We start from the raw sequence: 12,730 nt of genomic DNA on the forward strand, positions 1-12,730 counted from the left end.
TGCTGATAATTTACTCACCCCCATGTCATCCAAGATGTCCATGTCTTTCTTTCCTCAGTCGAAAAGAAATTTAGGTTTTTGATGAAAACATTCCAGGATTTTTCTCCATATAATGGACTTCAATGGGAACCGGATGGTTCAAGGTCCAAAAGACAGTTAATAACTGAAGAGTTCAGATGCAAAAGCCTCTAAGTGCCATTTGAAATTTTCTTCTAAAATGATCATTTTTATCAAGCCTGTATATTTAAGTTCAGTAATTTCACTTAAATAGCAATGAAGATTACCTATTAATTGTCATTTAAGTGAAATAACTGAACTTAAATATACAGGCTTGATAAAAATGGTCATTTTAGAAGAAAATTTCAAATGGCATTTAGAGGCTTTTGCATCTGAACTCTTCAACTGTTTCAGATGCAGCTTCAAATGTCTTTAAACGATATCAGACGATGAATAAGGGTCTTATCATGCGAAACGATCGTTTATTTTTTTTAAACTTATTCCAAAAATGTAACTTTTCTAAGGACAAATGCTAGCCTTGCTCTATTCTGTGAGGCGCGTTTGCAACGTCACGTATTACGTAATTACGTTCAAAAGGTCACGGGCGACGTAGCCGAAAGTACAAAGTCAATGTTTACAAGTTGAACGCATAGGTTGAACGTGCAAACTAACTCAAACACCGTTTACAAAAAAAGGAATTAAAAGGAAAAACAACGATGTCGGACGATTTTGATTCTGTACTTCCGGCTACGTCACCCGTGACCTTTTGAACGTAATTACGTATTACGCGACGTTACAAACGCGCCTCAGAGAATATAGCAAGGCTAGCATTTGTCCTTAGAAGTTACATTTTTGGAATAAGTTTTGAAATAACCGATCGTTTCGCATGATAAGACCCTGATTCATCGTCTGGTGTCGTTTAAAGACATTTGAAGCTGCATCTGAAACTGTTATTAACACTATCTTTTGGACCTTGAACCATCCGGTTCCCATTGAAGTCCATTATATGGAGAAAAATCCTGGAATGTTTTCATCAAAAACCTAAATTTCTTTTCGACTGAGGAAAGAAAGACATGGACATCTTGGATGACATGGGGGTGAGTAAATTATCAGCAAAAGTTTTTTCAAAAGTGAACTAATCCTTTAAGAAACTTTTGTGCATTGAAAAGTTTCCATGCACATGCCAATTAAGAAGCTTTATTTGTAAGAGGTTTGTGCTTATGGTAAGGTTAGGGTAATTATATGTGTTTTAACAGTATATGTTGATGGACAAGCAGAGACAGTGAGAAGTCGAGAGACAGACAGCGTTCTCTGCCTGAAGGAACCATCATTCACAAAAAGCTGAGAACAATGAGACACCGAAGGAGGTGCAGTTAAAGTATTTAAATACAGTGCTTTCTCTCTCTCTCTCTATCAATCACACACAAACACTGCAATGCGTTTAAGTGAACTAGACTAGACCAGCAACGCCAGCCTGTCAGGCGAGACGGGCAGAGCTCAGGACATTGCGCCGACAGATTGACTGATGATCTATGAAACAAACACACTTACGGACTAATTAATGTGCTCATGTTCCACACGAACACAATTTAACCTTCAGGTGCTCTTCGGTCATTTCTGACCGAAAAAATGTATGTTTTGAAATGTTAAAAATCACAGCTTCATCGGAATGTTACGAAACTTGGTGACTTTTATTCCATTGGGTATGTGAACACACAAAAAAATTGAGGTCATGATCCGAGCATGCTAAGTGGTCGTAAAAAAAATAGTCACACTTGTGCTCTTCAGTCAAAAATGACCGACCATAGGAAATGAATGGGAAATTGACAAAAACACAAAAACTTTGAGAATTTTTGTGTGTACAATCTACAAATCGGCCACGATGCAGAAAAAAAGTGCTCAGCATTGACGGGGTGACACTGTAAAACATCAAGACTGCAAAACAGACATACCCACCCCTACGCACACACATACTTTTATAAACAAAAACACCAATAAATTGTGATTAAAGAAATCTGTTTTGAATATTTAAAAATCACAGCTTCTTCAGAAAATTACGAAACTTGGTGACTTTTATGGCATTGGGTATGTGAACACACACAAAAATTGAGGTCATGATTCGAGCAATTTAAGTAGTCGTAAAAAAATGAGTCACACTTTTGCTCTTCTGTCAAAAATGACAACCCATAGGAAATGAATGGGAAATTGATACAAAAAAAAATTCTCTGAATTTTAGTATGTACAATCTACAAATCGGCCACGATTCTAAAAAAAAAAAAGGACACCGCAAGAAAGGGGTGACAGTCTACAACATCTAGAGTGCAAAACAGACACACCCACCAACACACACACACACATACAAACACACTTTTATACACATACACACCAATAAATTTTGATTACAAAAAGTATGTTTTGAATTTTTAAAAATCACAGCTTCATCGCAATGGTACGAAACTTGGTGACTTTTATGGCATTATGTATGTGAACACACAAAAAAATTGAGGTCATGATCTGAGCATGCTAAGTGGTCTTAAAAAAAATAGACACACTTGTGGTCTTTGGTCAAAAATGACCCCATAGGAAATGAATGGGAAATTGTAAAAAAAAAAAAAAAAAAGAAAAGAAATTGTGAATATTTGTTTTTTGTCATTTTTTTATAAGAAATAGTTTTTGAGATTGTTTCAACTATATATACAAATCCACCAACAACAACAACAACAAAAATGTGTTCATAAACATCAGGGGAATTCACATGCCTCTCAATAGAGAGCTGTACATGCCATCAAGTGGTTACACCATGATTCTACGCTTTTTCTCTATACTGTAACCAGATGGTGCTAATTTTCTTCAAAAAAATTTTTTTTCTGAAGGCCTAGACTCTATATTAAACTAAAATACTGCATTAATATTTTTTTGAAGAAAATAATATATATATATATATATATATATATATATATATATATATAGAAAATAATATATATTTTTCTATGGCAAAAATAAACCATAAATATTGCATAAATATTAATAAATTTATTTAAATTGTCTCAAAATACTAAATTAAAAAGAATAAATATTATAGAACAAAAATAAATTGCATTGGTTTTACTGGGATGGAGAAAGTTTCATTTTTAGGTGTCCGGTCACTTTTGACCGGGAAGATAACAAGTGTGACTCCGAAACGAAGAACACCTGAGGGTTAAAAGAAACGCTCAGTTTACAAGCTACACTGTAAAAAATATTGTTGGTTTAACTTAAAAAATTAAGTAACCTGATTGCCTTAAAATTTTAAGTTGATTGAACTGGAAAAAGTGAGTTAATACAATCAAGGAGATTGATTTAATCATCAGAAACTCAAAATAATAAGTTATCTGAACTAAATAAATGATTTAAGTTGATTTGACAAAAGAAAAAATGTAGTGATAACAAATCTTATAAAAAAATATTTTTTTACAGTGTTGAATCTGTCAAACATGATGCATTACTGATGGTGTTTATTTATATAAATATGTTCCCATATTGTTTGGAAAATGTAGTCATATAACCTCTGAGATAATGATGCATGTAAGCCTGGATGAATTGTCTAATTGACCATAATGTACATGTAAACTACTGGGTAATTTTTGGTTTGTAACTATGACATTTTGTGGACAATATGGTAAATTCTTGATGACATATTCCACTATTTTACTTGGATCTTTTCAGTGTGCATGAACCACAGCAACACATGGCATGCACATACCTGATTTGATATGTATGTTTTAAGCAGGTCTAAATATATACATATCTGGAGAGTCCCTGCAAAACCTCTGAAAGTGTGTGTTAGCCAAATAAATGCTGACGAAAACCAATGAACCCCAGAAGTTACAGCAGCACACATCGCAGACGTGACAAGAACGAGTCTGCGAGCGAAGACCAACTTTATATGCTTTTGGAGATCATTAAATATGTGGCTGGTACATGATAGACATTGCTTAGTCTGCACTCTTAAAAATAAAATGTATCCTAAAAGCATATTTTCTGGGAACTTTAGAGCAATAGTAGCCTACATGGAGGATTTTCTAAAGAACTAAAGAATAAAAAGTGGAACGTACAGTACAAGGATCTCTAATGAGGCTGCAAAACCTGACTGCCATTGGATGATTGCCATCTTCATTTTCAAGAGCCTGGGGGAAAAATGTGAAAACTTGGGAGACTTACTGGAGATCAAAATTATGTATCATTATGTATTATTGTAAAATATGTTCTGAGAATGTCCCCATTAAGTTTATTTCTTATAAATCATTATTTCTGAATGTTCAAAACATGATGTTTTTTCTTGGTTGTATGAATGTTGAAGGGAACGTTCCATTTTTAGAATAAAACACTCAAAATTGAGTGTTTCAGGTAAAATTGTTCCATGAATGGTATATGTGCTAAATTATTACAAAAACCAGAACTTTGAACAAATGTTTTATTAATCTTACTAGAGGAATTTTGGGCAACCCTCTTCGAACGCTCCCGTTAGCTGTGTATGTGAATAAAGTAGATCAATAATTGGTCTTGAGAGATTGAGTTATTTTAGAAAATCTGAGAACACTTTGACCCATTTTGTAGGTCTCTTTTAAAAATGACATTTGCCTTTATTTATCTCTTTGTTGTGGAGGACAAAACTGAGGTTTAAAAGCGATCTCAATTCTGATCTCTCCTTCTGAATGAACGGCTTTAGAGTAGCTCCTTCCTGACCTCCCTGTACAAACACATGACATATTTCCAGTAAGCAAGCTACAGCAATCCCAACACAAACATTTTATCACTTACGATATTCAAAACAGCTGATTTTAATATTTCCGTTGCATTTGGATAATTACCCAGTTTAAGGTGTTTACGTAACCTTCAACAACGTGATTGACGAGGTCTGTAAATGCATCAATTCATCAAAAAATTATCACTGTGATTGGCTTGTTTAAAAGGCCATCAAGCAAAGAAAGAAAGAAACAAATATTTTTTTTTTAAATCATAAGAGCCACCCAGAAGAATCCCACACGAATCTGTCTGTGCATGTGAGACTATGATTAGGAATATTGCGTCACTACAGTCAAATCGAAACACAGCGTTCATCAGAAGCCTATTGTTGTGTAGTGGATATAGTAAGCGTGTGTAAAGGTTAAACAACCATTAGACAAAATTGAAAGAGAAACAACATTCGCTTTGATAATATACCGACACAATCGTTTCCAAACAAATCTCATATTTATTTTCTGACCAGATCTTGAGTGATCCACGTAAACAACTAACCTCAAACACAACACTCCTATCCTGAAATAATGCTTCCATCAGATCGTCTAAATTGTTGCATTGAATTGAAATGCTTTAAGGCAGAGGAACCCTTTTAGCAACATGTTTATTGTACTGGTGAAATTCGGAGAACTTGTCATTTCCTAGTATCAGGTTGAAGACGTTTCTGTCTGAACTCGATGATCGCGATAAGAAGACGCCACCAGCTCGCCTCATTGAGATGTCACATCCAGTTGAGTGACATTTGCAGACTCACAACAACCAAAGGCAAATTCACCAAACCGGTCATTGAAAAGGACATTTTTTGCTTTGTTTTCCAATACCTGTAATCATGTCTTAAGTTCAAACTCGCCAAAAAGATTCCAGACTATCACTCTCAAACTGTGAGCAGGAATTGCACACATTTACTCCTGCTCTAACATGTCTTTTGCTTTTATGAGCTGTACGCTGGGGGGAAACGTAAAAGAAAAGTCTTGTTTGACTGAGGTTGTGTTGAAGCGTGGTGGAGATCAGGCTTACCTGATATGGTGATCCCGACGGAGGTCTGGAGTGAAGGGTTGGACTGAGAGTACGAGAGCGGCTCGGTTGACTTGTGAAGTCAGATGTGTCTCTCTGTGTGAATAAAGGAGCCTGTTGCTTTCTGCCTTTTCTCTTTCGCTCCCCCCTCTCACTCACTCTACCTCCTCATTCGCTCTCTGGCATTCTTGCCCTCCCTCTTTCAATCAAACTTTCTCTGCCATGCATGTCTTCTTCACAACAGTTGTTGTCTTGCATACGGTCTGTCTCTGTTTTCCTTTCCCTCAGAAAATCACGATACTCTTTGATTCATAAATAGAGCCCTGGTCACATGACGCGATACTTCAAATATACAGGGCTTTTTTTAGAAACCACAGAACGCCTTTAGGGATGGAAAACCATGGCCAGAAAGCTTAAGTTCCCCTCTCTCTGCTGTCTCCGTCTATACGTCTCCCCCTATAGCATCTCTCTCCACCCCTTTCTTCTGGGTGTCAGTTTCTACATCCCATTATCCTTCCATCTCCTTCTGCCTTTCCTCCACAAACTGCTTGCTCTGCTTTTCTCTTCCCCCTAATTATATCCCCCCGTCGACTCTCTTGCCATCGTGGGCTCTTATGTCTATTGTCCTCCTTTAGATCATCTTTTTCTTTTTCATACATTTCATACTCACAACTAGACAGCTTTTCTATATCCAGAAAAATCGCATTATTTCCACTTAAAGAAGTACACTCTTAAAACTAAAGCTTTCCAGAAATCTTTTTCACAGTGACGCCACGCTGTAAACAATGAATTGGATTGGGTATAAAGCCAAGTATTTAGAACTTCCTTTTTCTTTTGAGTTCACTAAACGGACACATTTTAAGTAATCTGAATTGTATCATTGTTTTAAGTTTTTTGGACTTCTTTCTTTCAATTTAGACAAACTTATATTTAACTGCAACTTGGCTGGGATTTGTATTTCCAGACAATTACCGTGACGAGTGGAACATGAGCTTGGTTTGAGAACAGATAAATGTTAAAGGTGCTCTAAGCGATATCGGGTGACGTCACTTCTTGTTGACGTATTGGAGAAAATGGAGGCTAGCTCGACCCTCCCTCTTCATCATCCCGTCCCCTCCCCTTGTAGTTTTACTACTTTATTCAAGGTGTAATGTCAACCAATTTAGGCCCCGTCCACACTACTGCGTTTTCGTTTAAAAACGGAGACCTTTTGCTACGTTTGCACCTACTGTCCAGACTAAAACAGAAAAAACGAAGACCTAAAACGGAGAAGTTTGGAAACGCTGCAGCTCCGTTTTTCGTTTTGAATCTCCGGAGGACGTTTTAGTGTGGACGAGACAAAACGGTGGAGTTTAGAAACGCTGACGCAGAGGCTGACGCTCGGCTCTATGATTGATTCGCCAACCACTGTTTACATCGGCATGTGCATGCCCAGTGTTGGTGAATTGTCACGTGATCCACGTTTTCAGTCGTTTTAATGTGGACGGAGATCATTTCTAATACGCAGATAAAACGCTGGTGTGGACGGAGATCGTATTCGTTTTAATTGTCAGTTTTTAAACGAAAACGCAGTAGTGTGGACGGGGCCTTAGATAAATGCTTTCATATAATGCAGTACAGACTGCAGAAAATGAGAAACAATACCAGAAAAACACAATAAAACGCTTCGCCACCTAAGGTTATAACTTTAGCTCCCATACAAGGACGCAATAATAGCAAAATAACGTTAGCTTCGCGTTTCCCAGTGAGCATAAACGACGGCTTGTCGTAAACAAATTTAGTCAAAGTTATCAATAGGCTATGAATGAACATTCAGATTCCGAACAAAAAATTGGTGAAAACAATCATTCACACAAACTGTTGAGTTTGCTTTATCATTTACAACAGAGATCGATAGCTAGCTGCTATAAACCTATGTTGTATTCACCAAAGTTAGACTGCGCTGACTGCATTGTTCTAGCTAATTATATCCTTGTGTTTGTTAGGCGAACATGAACATTCACTGTACATAAAGGCTAGTAGCCTATTCACATCATCACGTTAAAACTAAAGGGTTTATCCTTTCATTAATTTGATACGTCACTCCACATGAAGAACAGATAACTATGCCAACTAGTTACTGACCCGATAACACATATGTGAAGCGGATTGATATCGTCTTGGTCTGGAGCGAGGTTTAGTTTAGTCATAATAGCTGACAGGACAGGGCATGTGCCCTGATGGCTCCTGCAGTTCCATTTTTCACCACAGATTTGCATTGGAAATTTGAGGTGGCGCTGTTGTGCAAGGGAGGTCTCCGAGACCGGCTGCCTTTTCAGTACTATAAAGACTCATTTAAATATATCCTGCCCACTTTACGAATTAAAATAGTCTAGAAAATCCGACAAATATGTTTCCGAATGCTGAGCAAATTTATAATTTATTATTAATTGAGTGTAGCTTATAGAGGTCTGTGTGCATGAATTTTTGTCCCCTGCAGATGAGCCGTGGCTGATTTATTGAATTAGGCAAGGCAAGTTTATTTATATAGTACATTTCATACACAATGGTAATTCAAAGTGCTTTACATGGAAGAAATTAAAATACATCAAAACAAATAAGAATAATTAAAACAGTTTTGAATAAAAATAAAATAAAGTACAGTAAAATCAGTCTGTACTGGCTATTTAAAGCTAGCTAACTAGCTTTATCTAGCTTTAACTAGAATTATCCATAGTTAAAGCCAAGTTTTCACTAGCCTACTAAAAATATTTAAATTGAGATTACATGACAATTTGAAGTTAAATGCATTAATTAGCTTACTCAAACATTTTCAAGAGCAATTCAATTTTATTAGTTCAAAATAAAATCTGCAAGTCCTGCTTATTAAGACTTTTAAATTTCTTAAGTTGTCAACTTATCCGGGTTATTGTGCATAAGAAGTGCCCATTTTGGTTCCCCAAAGGACCTTTAAGAGAACCCTTTTTTGTTTATTATTAGTGTGAAGAACTTTTAAAAAACCTAAAGAACATTTTTTCACTTTAAAAAAACTAACATTTTGTTGAATGAAAGTTCCAGGCATCGATGCCAATAAAGAATATTTATCTATAAGAGTGTAGTTCACTCAAAATGTAAATTCTATCATGTTTTTCCAAACATGCGTGACGTCTTTGTGGAACACAAAAGGAAAAATTTAAAAATGTGTAGATCTTTTCCATCCGAATACTGGAGACTGAGGTTTTCAAGCATAAATGAATCATAATAGCTAAAGTATATAATTCACTGAACAACACCATAGCGGTCATTGGCTTGTTCATCAGAGTTGATGCAAAATGTCCAATATAATTCATAACAAATTCTTCTTTTGAGTCATTTCTTTTCAATGAATTAGTTGATCCATTCACAGACTTAAGTTTTGTTCTATTCCTTAAACAAAGTCTTCAGAGGACTTGTAAAATGCGGCACAGTTGGACCATTTTTAAGTTACTTTGATGGAGTTCTGCATCCTTTTTGAATCCGGAAAGTCAAACATTCATGCAGAGACCGCAGAACAACTCTTCAGATTTTCTCCTTTAGTGTGCCACATAAAGTCATGCTTTCAGAATGACATGGAGAACAAAAGATTTTGCAGTGAACTGTTTTTTTTTGTTTGTTTTTATTCCTTGCTGTTGCGTTTCACGTTTTATAAAAATCAGGTGTCCTAAACCAGCATTGAAGGTTCATAAACATGCAATCACACACATGATTACATTATTACATTTATGTCATCATCATTCATACAAACACTCGCCTCCACAGATGTTTTTTTTTTTGTTAGTATTTTTGTATCAGAAACCCTGATTTCAGTCCTTCAAAAGACTGACCTTTGACATCTGCTCTCTGCTGGAGAACTAGCTCTTGATTTGGTTTTCAGAAGTCAGCTTTGGTTGAAGGTTATTGTCATTCAGCAGCATCTGACCCTAATCAGGTTTTTTTTTTTTTTGTAGCTGCTTATAACACACATGCAATTACTGTACCGCAATTAATTCTTAAATAACATGGGTACTTGTTTGCATACACAGGTATGAAGTCTTTATTATTTAAGCATCTGGAACCTTTTCAGTTTGACAGAAGTTTCAAAGGCCGATGACTTTCAGGTTCTTGTATGATCATGAGTTGATGTTGTCTCCTCTGTCCTCTTCAGACTTTTTAGTTTGTGTGGCTGTTTAGATGATTGATTTCAACATTGCGTTTTAAGGTAAATCCCGTAGTTTTTACGAGAAAAAAAAAACAGCAGCTGTGGTTACCAGAACTTTACCGTCAAAAATACAGTATCAACGTTATTAGTTTTACAAACTTAATTTAAAATTTACTGTAACAAACTGTATTTCATTAAAGTATTAATTATTAATATTAACCTATTGTACCATTGTAATACACTGACAAACAACAATCATCACAGCAATGTTGAGAGACACATGATAAATCAAAGCTCATCACAAGCAGCCTTCCAACAAGAAAGTGTTGCACAGTGTTAGTCACACCATCGTGGAATTTAAAAAATATAATAAACATTAATTGAACAACATTAAAACCCTAATGTACATAACTAATTAGAAAAGTACTAAGAAGAAACAGTTATTACAACAAAAATCAATCAAATGTGAATTGTCACGCAGGGAATTATTGGAATGTCAATCTACGGTTTTTCACTGTAAAATATAAAATGAGTTGTTCTTTTTCACTTTCAAAAACTGTAAATTTAACGGTATTTTACAGTAAAATTGCATTAAATGTCACAATTATCAGTTATTTACCGTATAAAGAAAGTTTCTGTTAACAAATTAACAGTTTTGCACTGCAGCATTTTTACCGTTAAAATCACGATCATTTTTTTGGTTATTAATCATCAGCTCAATAGACGTGTGTCAGTACGTTCACACTGTCAGTCCAAATATCTGTATCCGATTAGAATCTGATCTAAATGATAGACTGTCCACACTGTGTCTGATGTGTGCCGTGGCGGTCGTTCAATTTCCATTTTCCATTTTTCGTTCCTCGTTTTCATGACTTCTATATTTGGCAGACCGTATGAGGCTGGCATGAGCGGGTTTATTACCATCCCACTGGTCTCAAGATTCAAAGAGACGTGTTCGCCAAGCCGACTGGCAGTGAGGATATTGTAATTTTCTGCTCGATCTGCACTTCACATCAACACAACCTTCTATTTGCAATGACTTTCAGCATGTTTTCCACTAAAACGTTTACAAAAGCTAAGCAAAATCCGATTAGAGCGGTCAGACTGAAGGGTTTCCAGAAATCTGATTTGAACACATGAATGTAGTTTGAAATAGCTTTGTAAAAATTGAATTTCAAGTGATATTTTTTCTAAATATGTTGCACAAAAATCGAATTTGGACTGATTAGTCTGAACAAGGCTAAACAAAATGTTGGGATTTGAGAGCTACTGTGATCACTGTGCTGCTCAGACATGACCTATAATAACATTAACCTGGGATAATGAAGAGATGTGTATACAGTAGCTTTATATAAAACTGAAAAGTGCTGGTAAGTCTAAAAGTGTGTTGTTTGAATGAGGTGAAAGCATGGAACAAATAAATAGGGAGAGAAAAGAACACAAGAGTAAAATAAAGGAGTAGTGATGAAGACTGCATGTTAGAAACAGCGTTTGATCTTTTCCCTCAACTTTGCATATTCTGTCAGTCTAAAAAGGTAGATATGGTTTGCATGTGCAAATCAGTTATATGGTCGATTAGAGCAGAACAAAGGTAATAGATCAAAGGAAATAGATGTGTGTGACCAATGAAAATGAAATCATTTGTAACTGTGTATGCGTGTGTTCAGGGTTTGAAAGGTTGAGGTCGCACTCGCAGCATTAGAGGTCAGAGGTCAGACCTGTTAGTGTTGTGTCAAAGAAGTGTGCAGAGAAATAGGGCATGAGCGTAAATGTGTAAAATCTTAGGGATTTTTTTTCCTGGCCAATGAAAGAGGAAAATAGTGGCGTAAACTACTAGTGATTGCGCTTCTATTTGTCATTTTTCCAAAAAATCCATTATAGATGGACAGTAAACAAATAAGTGAAGTGAACAATTTTTAAATCACCATGATTTTAGATTAAAATGTGCATATGCAAATATATATATGTTATATGCTGTGACTGAATTTCTTTCAATTTCATTAATTTCAAGCAGAATCACTGAAGAAGAAAACCATGATTTTTAAGTCACCATTATGGAGATCAGTGTGTGTTTTGGGCTCTTGAACCTTAAGTCATTAACTTTAGATGTTGTTTGGCTGTTATAAAAGGTGATCTGATGGTTATGTTTTAACAATTATTTGACTTGAATCACTCATATTTCACCAAATTACAGTTCCCTATCGTAGTCACTTCGAGTTACGTCAGAAGTGACGGAGATTGGGGGTTTCGCATAGAAAGCCAATCCTCTTCGAGTATTAAAACACGAGCCAATGGCATGCAATGCCTTGGGGCTGCGGAAATTTGCATAGCGTACTCCGCCCTACTCCGTGAGTATAAAAGGAGGAAGTGAACGCAACCGCAGTATGTTTTCGCTTCGGAGCCAAGAGAACCTCTTCACTCCTGAAAGCACTGTTCAAGACTCTTCGAGACGAGCGTCCTCTTCAGTGTTGGTGTGACGGCGGTACCCAGCGAGATTCTGCATCGCCTGCGATCTGAGCAGTGGTCTGCCAGACTTTGCGCTTCTCCCTGGTCGCTTCAGCGCTGAAAGAGTGAATTTCCTCCTCTCATTGAAAGAGCTGCACGCGCACGTCTTTTTAAAGACGGTTCGCCCGTGCTCTTCTGGGTGTGATTGATTTCTGTCGTCATCTGATGGTCACGATCGCTGCTTTGTATGCCTGGGCATTTCAGCATGCAGCAGCAGCGTTCGTGGATGACTCATTTTCCTTCTGTGGGAACATGACCATCTCTACACTGAGGTCGAGA

General features: G+C 36.4%; 2 protein-coding genes across 7 annotated transcripts in view; one reads left to right on the forward strand and one right to left on the reverse strand.

Moving 5' to 3' along the window:
- Positions 1 to 6,351, reverse strand: part of rargb (retinoic acid receptor, gamma b) — a 65,208-nt gene extending 58,857 nt beyond the window's left edge. Inside the window, exon 1 of one of the 2 annotated variants that reach the window (XM_039663384.2) lies at positions 5,794 to 6,351. The gene's annotated coding sequence lies outside the window, so the exon portion shown is untranslated. The remainder of the gene's footprint in view (positions 1 to 5,793) is intronic. The other variant, XM_039663382.2, reaches the window with a different exon arrangement.
- Positions 1 to 12,730, forward strand: part of znf740a (zinc finger protein 740a) — a 380,822-nt gene that overhangs the window by 350,898 nt on the left and 17,194 nt on the right. The window contains exons 17-18 of one of the 5 annotated variants that reach the window (XM_089124945.1): positions 1,254 to 1,364; positions 3,767 to 4,515. The exons of 1 other annotated variant lie outside the window; for it this stretch is intronic. In XM_089124945.1, coding sequence (XP_088981071.1) covers positions 1,254 to 1,342 — 89 coding nt within the window. In that variant the 3' untranslated portion in view covers positions 1,343 to 1,364; positions 3,767 to 4,515. Of the gene's footprint in view, positions 1 to 1,253; positions 2,925 to 3,763; positions 4,516 to 12,730 lie in introns of those variants that run through there. 3 more of the 5 variants (XM_089124946.1, XM_089124947.1, XM_089124944.1) reach the window with 3 other exon arrangements.

Source organism: Pimephales promelas, chromosome 21, assembly GCF_988280905.1.
Source record: "Pimephales promelas chromosome 21, fPimPro1.hap1.1, whole genome shotgun sequence".
Classification (NCBI taxonomy): Eukaryota; Metazoa; Chordata; class Actinopteri; order Cypriniformes; family Leuciscidae; genus Pimephales; species Pimephales promelas.